We start from the raw sequence: 14754 nt of genomic DNA, 5'->3' as shown, positions 1-14754 counted from the left end.
GAGCTAAGGCTAAAAGTATTGTTGTCTGGCTGTTAGAAACTCACATGCATGTATGACATGTATAACAAATGATTCTTCTGCACCTCATAAAGTTGTGGTTGCGGAGCAAAATGGCATCCATGGGTACCAATCCTTAACTGTAGCTGACAAAGCAGAACACACATATGCCACTGAGGGTTGTACATCAGAATCTTGATATTCTGGCAACCAAAATATCATAGGCACAATGTCAACTACCAAAATATTGTGAAGGTAAGGATATATAGGTAAGTATAGATTTACAATTCCTAACTCAACTACTACATACATTGAAAATATGTATATATTCAGGTATATATACTGTGTTAAGTAAAGTATTTCTATACTTCCCAAAGCATGCTTCTATTTAGAGTATTTGGGTTGTCAACATTCAGACTATGGTATTTTGATAGCAAAAAAGTCAATACTGGATATTCTGGTAAAATATACACCTTCATATCAGCATGTGCAGTGCCTCTGCCTCTGTAATTAGATTGGCAAGAGCAGAAACCTTCCTCACACAAGAACGCAGCTGCAGGAGAGCCGTGGGGCATCAGCAGAAGGCGAGCCACTGGGTACCTTGATTTGTACACAAGCACAGAGAGGAGAGAGCAGAGTGCTTCCCATAATGAGAATCCAGCAGCACAGCAACCACTAGCTACGAGCAGAAAGCGCGTTGCCTGTTACCTCATTCTCAGTGGCAGGAGCGGAAGTCTGCTTCAAGCAAGCAAAAGGCAGCAGGCGCGCCACCAGGCATCAGCAGAGAGAGATCTGCCAGTTGCCTACCAAGCCTATGAAGAGGGGAGTGTGACTCTCAGTGGTCGACAGAGGGGCTCTTGAAAGGGGGGTAGTGAAGGCTGATAAAAGGAGTGAACTGTCCAGCACAAATCTCTTTCCAACAGAGCTGAATACAGGGACACCAACGGAAGGGGTTTCATGCTGTTTTCCACCTTTCTACCATTTTGTTGTGTGCCAGAAATCCATTGCATCTTTGTGTTTCAAGCCCTATCACATCCACAGATGTCTTACATGTAATTGTTGTCACTAGGAAAGAAGCTCTCTATACCCCATCACTAAAAGCCATAATGTAAAGTGGACGGCACAATGTAAACATCCACGAAATGCCGTGAGCAAGACTTTCAGGGGTATACCGCACTTCATTTGCCCTGTTCTCCTCTGCCAAACAATCGACTTTCGAATGTGTGGTAAGATTAACACGCACAGTTACAAAGTACAATGTAAATATGTTTATTTACCTCCACCATTCTTGTAGGCCAGGTATGGAAATCTCCAGACATTGCCTAATCCCACAGCGTATCCCACCATAGATAAGAGATAGTCGGCTTTGTTGGCCCAGGTGCCACGTTCTGGGCTCTCATCTTCTGCAGCTACTTGCGCGTCCTGCGGACGTGAAACAACATATTTAGTGTAGGTTCAGCTGATGAAGAAGAGATGAAGCAGTTGGTACACAACAAAATAAAACATTGGTTCATAGTATTTTACTCTCCCAGACTCCCAGAAAAATCTTCGGGTAGAAATGCATGAAACAACAGACCCACATTTTGTAAGTCTATGACATGCCCCCATTTTACAGCATAATCGTCAATGCCATTACACAAACCCATTAATATCCCACAGAGGGCAACACAAGCAAAATATGGAAATGTGTGCGCTGTACTTAGGAATACTAACAAATGATTTTGCCCTTAAGAAATCCCTCCCATTCATGGCTGACAATGCGTTTGTTAGCGCTTACTGAACGTTCTTAACAGTGCCAATGGAAAACCCAACGCATGGAAAATGGCTCCCACGTTCTAAATATCCAAAACAAAGTATGTGTCTTAAATGTGTGGCAATTATCAAAACACAAAAGATTAACCATTGTTGCAACTGCAATCTTTAACTGAAGTTCGTCGGCAAGTTTACAATTTGTATATACATTTACTTTAACACGACAGAAAGATAAACAGTGCATCCGTTCAAGTGCAGGGTTGGGTTGGATTGACCAGTAGGCTTACATACAAGGGGTGGCGGAGATAATTTGTAGCTAGGCTAACAAACAATTATGTTAGGTGCGGTTCATGTTTATGGATCATGGTGTTTTACACACTTTGACGTATGCCAATATGCCAACAATAATATTGGGGCTCTAAATAGAAAAGCAATTACTTGAATCTTGTTAGGTTCAAAGGATTACAAAGTTGTTTTTGCTTTAAAAAGGCCATTTGAAATCAACAAAGTGGTTTAGGCCAGGGGGCGTGGCTAGCAGTCCAAGATGGAGATCGCATAAGCCACGAGCTCAGGGCGCGGGCCGCCAAATTCGATCATTTATCAGGGGCCCCTTCGTGGCAGCGAGGCTGGCGGAACTGCTGGAGCAGGCTGCAGCGCTGTGGCATTCCCTGGATCAAATTTAGATGGTGGAGAGTGTCTGCGATGCGGTGGGCCTAATGAAAGTGAGGTGTATTCGGACACCGCAGACTCGCCTAACGGCAGGCCGGCTGGGATAGATCCGATGGTGGAGAGCGGTCACACGAGAGGTCTAGACGGGCGTTCTCTATTCGAGAGCCCGGAGGGTCCTGAAGCTGCATGACTGGGGTCGTACATTGAGTGGTGCGATATGCTGCCCCCTCACCCCCTGATGTGGTTGGAAAGCTGTGAAGGGTGCCAGAGTCATAGACGCACACCTAAGTCTGGGTTTCAGCCGTGGGGTGGCTGGATGGTCAAGATACACTCCCCTCCCCCAGCAGGCGATGACTAACCTCCATCGAGGGCCTGAGGTGCACTACACACAGCCGTGGACCCTGGGGACCTGGGTCTGGTGGAGGAGCACTGACCTGCTTGGAGGTGGAAGAGCCTGTGCGAATCTGGGGGTGACTGAGCACATAGTGTTGCGCTGTCTGGGGGCGGAACCTGGATCCTCGCCTATGGGGTTGTGCCACTGGCACGTGAATACAGGCTGCCTCGAGTGCCGGCATAGTGGTGGGCCCGCTGAAGGAGAATGGCATTCTGTCGCTGCGGACTCTACTGAGGGTGGACCAACTGTAGTGAACCCGAAGGGGGGTTGCTGGCGCACGTGAGGCAGTGGCTTCGGGCCTGGAGGTGAGGTGCGCGTTCCCCGCACTCTGCAAGGTGTTGGCTGGTCTGCGAGGGGTACCGGAGTGGGCAACGCACTCCTGAATTGCGGATTGACTGGGTGGGGGAGGCCAGCAGGGCCGGACGATCTTCCCTCCCCCCCAGCAAAAGATAGATACCTCCTTCCGGGGTTATCCGAAGAGGCATTCCTGTTGCAGTGGGCCCCCGGAGCCTGGGTTCTGTGGGGACCTGTATGGGTGCGCCGCCCACTCCAACGCTGCTGGGACCTGCTGATCGTTGTCCCCCTGGGGTGTTGGTGCTAGTGAACACACAGCACGCTACGTAAGCACGCAATTGGTAGTCTCCAAGACCAGTTTTAGTATTACCGCCACCAGTGCCCCTCCTCCACTGAGACACGCACACACATTACTTTGGACCCGCACTGTGAGGGTGCCTTGCTGGTGTACTCGACTGGTGGCTGGAGAACCTCCTGGGGCTGGTTGCCAGGAACTACTGTGGCTAACATATCTGGACTATAGTGTGGTGAATTAGGATCAGTGCTGACTGGGTGCCCCACAGTTATTTACAAAGCAGGAGCAGGATCCCACTACCCCAATACATAGAGGCTGGTCTTGGTCTATTGAACGGTGCTAATGCTTTAGTGTAGGGAATTTAGTTTCCTTGACCAGTAGTAAACATGAATAAAGGGAAGTGGAAGACCACCTCGAGGTCAGGGAGGGGCTCTCGCTCACTGCCCTCGGAGTCCTCTTCTGCTGGATCCCGTCAGCTAGAGGTGTGGGCCGCATCCGCCCCGGGGGACAAACGACATGATCCTGAAGGAAATTCGAGCATCACGCTCAGGGAGGACTTGGCTTGGCAGTTCGGGCTGGACTGTTCCCATTGGGCGCAGGGGCAAGAATGATTTGCTTATGGCTGGGTCCAAACTGGAATAGCATGGTGAGCAAAAAAAACAATGGATTTAGGCCCAGTTCTCTGTACTGGGGTGAATGTATGAGATTGTTCTGCATTCTGTCCATCAATTGTTCTTTTTGCGATCGAGAGCCAGCTGGGCACAATCTCTGTGGAACTTAACCTCCTAAAGAATGATCACAGGAAACTAATAAGGTCAAGAACCCTGAGCAAACTGCATGACACAATGGGGCCTCAAGTAACGGAGAATAATGGGCAGTTGAAGTAGATGCACCAGCAGATTGATTTCTTGCAAGTCCATACCGATGATGCAGAGGGGCGGGCGAGGAGCAACAACCTTCGGATAGGGGACTCCCTGAGGGTACAGAGGGCCACATTCTGACAAATTATATAGAGGAATGGCTGAAATTCACAGTAGCCCCCACAGGACTGTCCACAAACTTTACCGTGGAACAAGCGCACAGAGTGCCCACAGGTCGGCCAATACCCGGCTCAAACTTAAATCCAATATTGGCAAGAATATTGAACTATAGGAACCGAGATCATGTGCTGTAGGCGGTGAGGGAGCAGGGCCCATTGCAAGTGGGAAATGCATGGATTTCTAAATTCCTGGGCTACACTCTGACAGTTCAGCGGAAGCGCTCCTCTTTTATGGAAGTTAAAGCAAGAGTCCGGGCGACAGGCATGACATTCGCATTGCTTTTCTCCGCCAAGCTCAAGATTAACTATACTAACGATCTTTGTTTTTTGACACCCCTGACAATGCCTGGGACTGGTTGGACAGGCACTTGTCTGACATGTTGCCAGAGAGACGCTCAGAGTCAACGCAACCGAAATCTCCGGAGGCCCAGGTCAGCTCTCGTCACTCAGAGTGCGGGATCTAATTCCCTGCCTCACCAGCAAGTAATGGAGGGCAGACAGGAGGCCCTCCGAACTGCTGAGGCACGCAGAGTTTCAAGGCCACCAATCTGTACTAGCCCCTCTGAGGAGAACACGGACTCTGATTCGGGGGGTAGCGTGGCTTTATTCCTGTCAGGGACTACTCAACATAGCCTGGAATGTCCGTGGGATGGGGTCGATTCAGAAGAGGCACAGAATAGTTGCACAGCTACACCCCCGCAAGTCTCGAATAGCATATCTTCAGGAGACGCATTTAATACCGTTGGGATCGAGTAAATTGCAGAAAAGATAGCGAGGCCAATTTTATGCAACAGCGTACTCTGCCTTTTCTACAGGGACTGCAATATGAATAAGGGCAGGAGTCCGCTTTGCCCATAGAGAGACTAGAATTGATGACCAAGGCAGGTATGTTTTGATATGAAGGGCCTAGATGGCAAGCAGGTAGTTATGGGCTCCATCTATGCCCTAAATGTGGATCAAGATGCATTTTTAACTCAGGAACTCTCAGACCGGGTGTGTACCCATGGATATTGGGTGGGGACTTCAACGCAGTATTTGACGTGCACTGGGGCCGCTCCCATCCCCCTTTACCGAACACCAGTGCTGTATCGCAGGGTGCTGCACAGACTAGATTGGCACGTGGGTGGAATCTTTTAGATGTATGGAGATCATAACACACAAATATCCGGGAATACTCCTTTTATTCCCATCCACATAAACTACATAACTGATTGGACCACGTTCTATGTACCCTGGACTAATCTCCGGCCATTTATTCATTTATTTATTTGAAAAGTTTTATATAGCGCTGGCTAGACCCTGAGGTATCAGAGCCCTTTACAAGAGGAAGAGCTTTGTTTCAGAGCATAGTTACCAGTTATATAGTTACAAGTTACACAGTTTCAGAGCATAGTTACAAATTGCTGGAGCATAGATGCATGCATTAAAACATATACGTAATGGAAAAAGCAGGCAAGGGGAGAGATTCAGGGGACAGGATAAGAGCAGGGGAGGTAGACAAAGAATGAAAGAGGGAAAAAGGTGGGGGAGGGTGAAGGAAACATAACCGGTAGAGGAGGAAAATACGTGGAAATTGTGTCATTCCCACACCTCTGCTGAGTGTGGCTCCCTTTACACTGTGGATTCTCTTAGAGGGGTCTCTGAGACTCCAGGGCATAAATACTGTACCCCTCCCCAACAAGGGGATAGGGGGTGCTTTGGCAAGGGGCGCCATTCCCACACCTCCACTTAGCGTAGCTCCCTTGACGCTGTGGAATCTATCAGGGGGGGTCTCTGAGACTCCAGGGTATAAATGCTGGATCCCTCCCCAACAAGGGAAGAAGGAGTGCTTTGGTAAAGGGCACACACCATGGTGGTAACTTTAGGGATAATGGTGTATTGCTTGGTAAAACAGTTTTAGAATCCGCCCATGGGGCATAGTCAGAGGTCAATCAGAAGGTTCCATCCACGTGGGGGAAGGTTATTTTATTGTGTGCTCTAAATTGATTCCGCCTCCAACACCAGATCACACAGAGGACTTTGTGTCAAGGTTAAAAGACAAAGGTGGTGGCCATCTTGAGGACATCATTTCTCCTGCGTCTGGGCTTCAGAGGTAAATGTTTTGCACTGCAAGCATTAACTCTCAGTTACAGGTCACAATTTCCTACTTGGACATCTTGTGCCTTTGGACGTTGTTCTCTAGCAGCTGACATTTAACCAGTTATTGCACCAAATGACAAAACACCAAAATCTGCTAGAAATATTCTCCAGTCTGTGCTTGTTAAACTTAATCAAGTGTGTTGTGTTTATTGTTTTTATCACTAATCCCTGTAGTTAGCTGAAAATCCTTCCAACAACACTTCCAAATCCACTACAAAGGTATGGTTTCTCCCCTGTTTGTGTAGTGCACTTGAATGACTTTTCCACTAAGTGGGTTCGCTGATGATTTCTTAATGGTGACGGGGCACTAAAACTACATTCACATTCACTGCAAATGGTAGGGTTTTCACCTGTGTGTGTGTATGCTGATGTCTTTGTATTTTTGATAATTGACTAAAGCAATTAACACACTCACTGCACTTGAAAGTTTTTTTCCCGTCTGTGTTCGCTGATGATTCCTTGATTTTGAGGAGCGACTAAAACTATTTCCACATTCACAGCAATCAGATGTTTTTTCCCCTGTGTGTTCGCTGATGTCTCTGGAGAATTGATAACAGACTAAAGCTCTACATACATTCACTGCACTATAATGCACTATAATGACTGTTCCCCTGTGTGTGTTCGCTGCTGACTACTGAGATTTGAGGAATCACTAAAACTACTTCCACTTTCAGTGCAATGGTATGGTTTTTCCCCAGTGTGTGCTCGTTTATGTTTTTGTAGGTCTAATAACCGACTGTTGTGCTCCTGTGTGTGTTCGCTGATGTGTTTGAGTTGTGATAACCGACTGAAGCTTTTCACACATTCACCGCACTGTAATGGCTTTTCCCCTGTGTGTGTTCGCTGATGACTCCTGAGATTTGAGGAATCACTAAAACTACTTCTAAAATCATTGTAATGTGTAACACAGTATGTGTTTGTTAATGTCCTTGTAGGTGTGATAACTGACTGAATTCAGAGAAAGACAACAGTTTTTACCATGATTCGTAAATGTTGCTGCAGACTCTCCGATTTCATGGATTAAATCTCCTCATCCGAGACATTCTTGCAATATTTTTGTAGCAGAAAAACGCTCTTTGCTCGCTCTAGGACTTAGATTTCACTTTCAGCTGTGGCTAAAGACAATTCAGAGCTGTTAGCCAGGTTTAACAAAAGTAGCATCACTATGCTTCATGACCGAACTAAAGTAACTTATTGTGTGTGAGAAAGTGAATATTAGTTCTATAGTTACAGACCATGCTTTACATTTGTAACCTAAGGCCCACTATCAAAATTCCGGGTTATCACAATGAAAACCTCAAAAGCATATACTAGTCACTCATTTATTGACACCCCCTGAATCCTAGTCACTGTAAAAAAACGTGTTGCTAGTGGGTTTACCAGGGCCGGCTTTAGTGCTGGTGGCGCCCAGTTTGGCAATTATTTTTTGACACCCCCATGACCTCCTCTGATTTCCTCACCACCACCCTGCAAACGTGCCCCTCATCTCGCCATAGCCCCTCTCTCACATGCATTTCAAATGTTTTGAAGCACTGGTAAAGGCTGAGTTTACTAATCCATTCATGTAGCCACATAAAATACAGATCTTTTCGTTACAGCAGGCATATTAAACCTCTACGCTACTTTATGTTGTTTTAATTCTTGTAAAATGCTTCTTCTATAGGTAGTATAAGGTGTAAGACTGCCACTGGACAATACTCTGATCTTTCTCTCTCCATCAGAAGCATTAATCATAAGAGTCATCTTCAGATTGTTGTTGCTGCCTTAAATCTCGATACACAAGGAACTCTAAAATAGATGCTTTAAATTATAAGTTATTCCTAAACACGGCACATCCCAAGGTCGATGCCCCTCTTCCAGGTCAGTTCCCAGTGCGGCCGTACTGGTCGCTCTGCCCTAAAGCCGGCCCTGGAGTTTCATAACTAACATAACAGACCCAACAAAACCATAAAACATCCATCCATCCATCTCCTTTACTGTCTCCATTAGGACATCATCACTTTGGGGAACCCAAACCAACTCTTAAATTGGGCCTCATAAACACCTACTTTCCCCGAAAGATATCAATGATATAGATGATTCATTGGCCCAAAACACTGTGAAGCCGTGATGTTTTTTCAAATAAAAAATATCAAAATTGTGTAAGTTAGTTGTAGACATCCCCAAACATTATTTTACCACCTTTAAGCTTGTACTCAGGAGAGAGATAATCATTTTAGCTTCATAGATTAAATCATCCAATCTAAGTATTGGGCTTGTCCTGGTACTTGCATGAAACAGGGTTTCCCTTTTCTGGCAATTCAAATCATTAACATGATAACCTCCTTTCTATTGGCTGACAAAGTACCCTAAACATTAAAACCTATGGCAGGACTCCAGCGAACATTAAATTAACATCTGATTTCCAATCTACCTTCACCTGGAAAAATAAAAAGTTGCAATTGGAAGACTGCAAACTATTGTTGAATTAAAAAAGTTATTAAATGATCTTCAGTGAAGGTTCTGACCCTTGAAGGGGATAGTATTTAAACTAGCTGAGAAGAGCTCGTGAGGCCTTTGAATAAAGGTCAGCAAGCTATAATGATTCTTATAGGTCTCTCTGTGCCTTACAAAGTATGTAGTTCGGATATTGATCTCTAGTCTGAAAGATGGCTTAATTACTATCCGGGAGTGCTACATACTCAATTAGTTCACTCCTTTGCAGATGCGCCAGCAAATATACATGGGATGTACAGAAGCCCCTTCTCACCTGTCATTTTGTAGTGCTCCAAGGATCTTCTCTCTCCAGACATGTTCTCACTAGATGCATGTACCACTTTCTTAGCTGATTGATCTCTATTTTCAGATTGTGAGATTCAGGATTATTAATGTGGGCAGGGGCTCATCAAACTAGATGTTAGAAATGGGGGTCTCTAGTTGGCAGGTTGTTACCCTGTCCAAGTAGGGCCCCTTTCTTCCTAGAAAAATCAAAGGAAATGATGGACAGAGCGTTGACAATACAAGCACTCACCCCCAGTCAACTGATCTGGGTTTAATCCATCACTGTTCTTAAGCCCACTCTGCCACCCCAGTTCAGACATGGACATATGCAAATCAGTCTGACCCTGTGCCTCATGGGAACAGTCCAGCCCGAACTGCCAAGCCATGCCTTCCGTGGACCGGAAACAAGCTACCGAGGACCGGTTTCTGGCATTTCAGCCTTCTTCATCCCGGCTTGCTTGAATCCAGTGGCAAAGTGAGCAAGAGACTCACGTCTGAGCATACTCTGCCAACTTATGGCGAACAAAGAAAAACCAAAGGAAATGATGGACGGAGCGTTGACAATACAAGCACTCACCCCCAGTCAACTGATCTGGGTTTAATCCATCACCGTTCTTTAGCCCACTCTGCCACGCAAGTTCAGACATGGCCATATGCAAATCAGTCTGACCCTGTGCCTCATGGGAACAGTCCAGCCAGAACTGCCAAGCCATGCCTTCCCTGGACCGGAAACAAGCCCTTTCTTCCTAGTCAGGATAAGGGAGTTACACTTCTAAAATAACCCCTGATTACCCCTTTAGTAGCTTGGCACAAGCAGTCAGGCTTATCTCATAGGCAGTGTGTAAAGCATTTGCACATAACCTGCAGTAATACAGTGAACACCATACCAGAGGATATCACACCAGTTTTAGAAAAAATAGGTAATATTTATCTGTGTCAAACAAGACCAAAACGATAAAAATCCAACATACAGTTACTTAAAATATTCATAAAGCAAAGATTAGACTTTAAAACAGTTCCTTGAAGTCGATAGCTCCATCCAGGGGTATCACAGCATTGTGAACAAACAAATCCAACAGTTCTAGCAGACTGCGGTGTCACAGGCTAGTTACGGTGTCAGGAAGACATTGGGGACCTTGCAATGATCCGGCGTCGGAAGTTGTCGGTCCTGGAGGTCAGTGCAGGAGTTTTCGGGCCCTTGAAGCCACATGCGTTGCAGGTCAAACTACGTTGCAGTTAAAGTCAAGAGCGTCCGCACTGGCAGGCATTGTGGCTGTGGTGCGAACTGCAGCTCTCCGGTGTCTGGTGCCCTCAGGTCATGGTGCAGGCAGTGGCTCTGTGATGGCGTCAGTGAAACCAGGGCTGTGATGCGAAGTGGGGCGATGCTTGTTGCGGTGCTAGTAATTCACTGTGCAGTCAGCAGCGTCGTTGTGGCTGAAGCGATGTCGTCGGCTGACGAACTGAAGTCAATGGTGCTGATAAACGAAGAAAGAAACAGCACAGTGGTATAGATGTAGAACCACTGTCACTACATGGTCAACATGTTTCAGCCTATTGATCCATCCGGTATCATCGGCTTTCTTCAGGACCAGATTGAAAAAATGTGAGACTGCTGCTGCGATAATTCGTGACAACAGACTAAAGAAATAAAGTGACTAGAGGGATGTGTTTAGAATAAATACATATATTTTATATATATATATATATATAACTGGTGTGGTTCTCCTTTCATTTGATCATTCACGTTTATAAAGACTGGTAAAACGAGCAGCTTTACATTGCTCCAAGACTTACCCTGAAGGCTGCTCTCCACAGCTACCACTAGGATAGCTTTCTAAAAAGGTTGTCTTTAACCTACCATCAATAAGGGTGGTTTGGACTGGTGCAAGGTGCCCACTAGAATAGTGGACAGCATATGACAGGCCAACTTCTCACAGTGGCCACCTTGAGACAGCAGGTAGTGGAGGTGATGTTCTATACTGGAGTTCTGGTGGCCTGAATCAATAATGTCTGACTGTTGGGATTCTTGGAACACGTGGGGGTTTCGGCGACAGAACACTTTGTGGGAAAATTGATTCATAACACACTGAAGCCCCTTGGCCTGTCTTCCCTGTTTGCCACTGAACGAGTGCACACGGCCTTGGTGCCCGCCTTCTCACCCGGGGCACTGTCTCAAGCCATCATTTATTATATATTGAATTACAAGGACAGAGACTGTGTCCTCAGAGCGGCTAGGCACACTGATGTAGCCAGGTATGAGAATCACAAGGTTTCCATCTTCCCAAACTACACTAACAAAGTGCAGGGGGCCTGCAAAGCCTTCTTGGAGATGAAGGTGAAGCTGCATGCGATGGGCCTATGTAATATGTTACTATACCTGGCTAAACTTAAGGTTTTGTTGGGGGGGGAAATCAGATTTATTTGCTTACCCTAAGGATGTATGACGCTTTCTGGAAATCTGGGACAAGGTTACAAGAGAACAAGGAGGACCCTGAAGGTCCGCAAGTAAGGGACAGCTCAGGGGGAAGGTCCCATATGAAGAACCAGAGAGGGATAAGCTTCAGGGTAGTGACCGGACCTGGGTGGAGATCCAGTCAGACGGAACCATGGCATTGGCCCTGCAGGAGGAGCGGAAGCCGGATCCTGTCTAGGCACTGTCACCTGGTGAGGGGACAGTTTCTAAATGAGACTGGATGATGACACCGCATGCTCGATGACAAGTTCTTAAGTAATGTTTAAGAACAGCACCATCGTTGTCCTGGGGGCCGGTTGGCCTGCAGTCTACACATACTTCCCTTTTAATGGGGAGGTCATTGAGATGTTGGGGTGACAGTCTTGCTACCAGTTTAATCTTACAGGGTAATTGCTGGGAAGGGCTGCAGTTGCCTGCTGGGGTCGGCTGTACCAGGTGGGCAGTGGCATTTGCGAGACTGTTTCTTTGAAATCTGCTTGCATTTCTCCTCTAAGCGGCACTACTGAATACCCTTCAGATGCTTCGTTTGTCGGGAGTAGGTGGGGGATGCAACAGGGGAGGGCATTCACTTATTAAGGGGTTGTTGACACTAACAATCCTAAACCTATTGATACTCTAGCAACTTGGTTAGAGTCTGGAGAATTGGTTTGTGGTTTGGATGGCTCTCAACTTTGGTGGTAGGCAATGGTTGAGAAAGATGGGTCAGGCTGCGGGTTCTGGCAGCAACAAAATACTTGGATTTGCAGTGTGGTGGGTTGTAGATATGCTGCATGTCCAGGTTGGGGGTATGCTTTTGTTACTTATCTTGTTTTTGGATCCCAGGGTTAGGGTCTCTCGTTGTATTGTTACTGTGCTGGTTGTTCAATGGTGCTTGGAAAGAGCTGCTCTTGGGTTTGTCATGTGGGCCTGGAGGGGCAGGAAGTGGGTGAGGGACTTTGCAGCGTCACTCACTACACCTATGGCTGAACACGTTACCATTGTCACATGGAAAGTGAGGGGCCTTCGGGGTAATGCTAAGCATTATAGAGTTCACTTGTTCATTAAACAACATCATATACAAATTGCCTGTCTCCAGGAGATACACATCATGGTGAGGAAACCCAGAAATTGCAGAAAAAATAAAGAGGTCAGTTTTTTCCACACCCTATTCCTCTTATTCCAGTGGGGTAATTATTTGGATGGTCCCTTCAAGCATACTTACAGTGAGGCAGATGTAGAGAGGTATTACATGTTTAACGGGACTCTGGATGTAAGGAGGTCACATTGTGGAATTTCTATGCTACCAATTTGGATGACAGACACTTCTTTTGAGGATTACAAAACCTACTGCAGGGTGGTTTGGAGGTTCTTATAATTTAAGCAGGGGACTTTAATTGCATCCTGGATGGGACACACAGACATTTCCCTCCCAGGGAAGGTATGAAGCCAATTATGGTGAATTCGCTCTGACAGGTTATGGATAATTTGGGTTTCCTGGATGCCTGGAGGTCCGTCCATCAAACTCTATTCCATTACACCTACAGTCGATTAGACTGAATCCTGATCATGGGTTTGGACCATACCTGTCTGACTGCGATGACTCCTAGCAATAGGTTTTTGTCGGATCACTCCCCTTGTTAGAAATGGGGGTCTCGAGTTGGCATGGGTTTGCAACTTTGTCCAAATAGGGAACCTTCTTCCTAGTCAGGATAAGGCAGTTACACTCTTAAAATAACCCCTGCTCACCCCCTTGGTAGCTTGTATGAGCAGTAAGGCATATCTTAGAGGCAGTGTGTAAAGCATTTGCACATAACCAATAGTAATAAAGAGTAAGCACTACAAAAGGACACTACGCCAGTTTAGAAAAATATTCAATATTTTAATATACTTAAGACAAGACCAAAAACGATAGAAATCCACAATACAGTACTTAAAAATCTTCAGTTATCAAAATAACTTTGAAAAATAGTTATTTGATGTCGATAGCTCTGTCCGGGGCTATCAGAGCGTTGTGAGCGAACAAATCCAAACAGTTCTGGCAGATCGTGGTATTACGGGCCAGCTACGGTGTCGGGAAGACCCACAAACTGTACCTTTTAGAAATGCACGGCGTCGGCGACCTCTCGTTGAGCTTCCAAAAACACGGCATCCGCAGGCAGTGGTTCCGGAGGTTGGTGCAGGAGTCGTCAGGGCCCTCGAAGTCACAAGCGTTGACAAGGTCGAACTCCTCTTTGTTGAAGTCAGGAGCGCTGGCGTTAGCAGGCGTCGGGTGCTGCAGTGCGAAGTGCATCAGTGCGGCGTGCGGTGCCTTCAGGTTACGGTGCGAGCAGCGGCTTGGTGGGTATGTCAGATGGCGTCGTCGGTGATCCCTGGATCACGGTGCGAGATGAAGACGGTGCTTGTCACGGTGCTGGCAGGTCATAGTGCAAGCAGCAGCGTCGTGGTTGCTGAAGCGCTGTCATCGGCTGACGAACTGGAGTCGATGGCACCGCGTCGGTAGGCCAAGGCTGCGGTGAGGGATGAGGGAGGTGCGTCGTGCAGCTTTACAAGTGGTGCCCTTGAACCACGGTGCAAGCAGAGGTGTTGATTCTGGCGTGGAGGGGCGTCGTTGGAGATAACAAGGCGCCTTCGTGAAGTGAGGCGGTGCAGAGTGCGGTGTCAGCAGTTCGCAGTGCGAGCAGCGGCTCGGTGACGCCGTCAGCGGGCGTCGTCGGTGAGACCAGGGTCAAGGTGCGGCATTGCGGTGTTGCCCTCTGCAGTGCCGTCAGGACACTGAGTCAGCAGAGGCGTTGTTGAGTTGTATTTCTTCTGTTGCAGCACGAAACACGCAGTCCCCTTTGCTGAGAGCACTAGAGCTTGAAGTCTTTGCAGTTCCTGAGACTTCTTGAACAGGGGGCAAGCTCTACCTCAAGCCCTTGGAGAAACTCACAAAAGTAGATTGCAGAACGCTCAGTCCAGTCCTT

General features: G+C 46.9%; 1 protein-coding gene across 1 annotated transcript in view; it reads right to left on the bottom strand.

Annotated features, from left to right (window-relative positions):
- Positions 1-14754, bottom strand: part of LOC147718738 (sodium- and chloride-dependent neutral and basic amino acid transporter B(0+)-like) — a 1096946-nt gene that overhangs the window by 1035481 nt on the left and 46711 nt on the right. Inside the window, exon 2 of the mRNA XM_086966772.1 lies at positions 1275-1419. Within this exon, the coding sequence (XP_086822898.1) occupies positions 1275-1419 (145 nt within the window). The remainder of the gene's footprint in view (positions 1-1274; positions 1420-14754) is intronic.

The sequence above is a fragment of the Lissotriton vulgaris genome, chromosome 4_1 (genome assembly GCF_964263255.1).
Source record: "Lissotriton vulgaris chromosome 4_1, aLisVul1.2, whole genome shotgun sequence".
Lineage (NCBI taxonomy): Eukaryota > Metazoa > Chordata > Amphibia > Caudata > Salamandridae > Lissotriton > Lissotriton vulgaris.
This window is presented reverse-complemented; position numbering and strand designations above follow the sequence as displayed.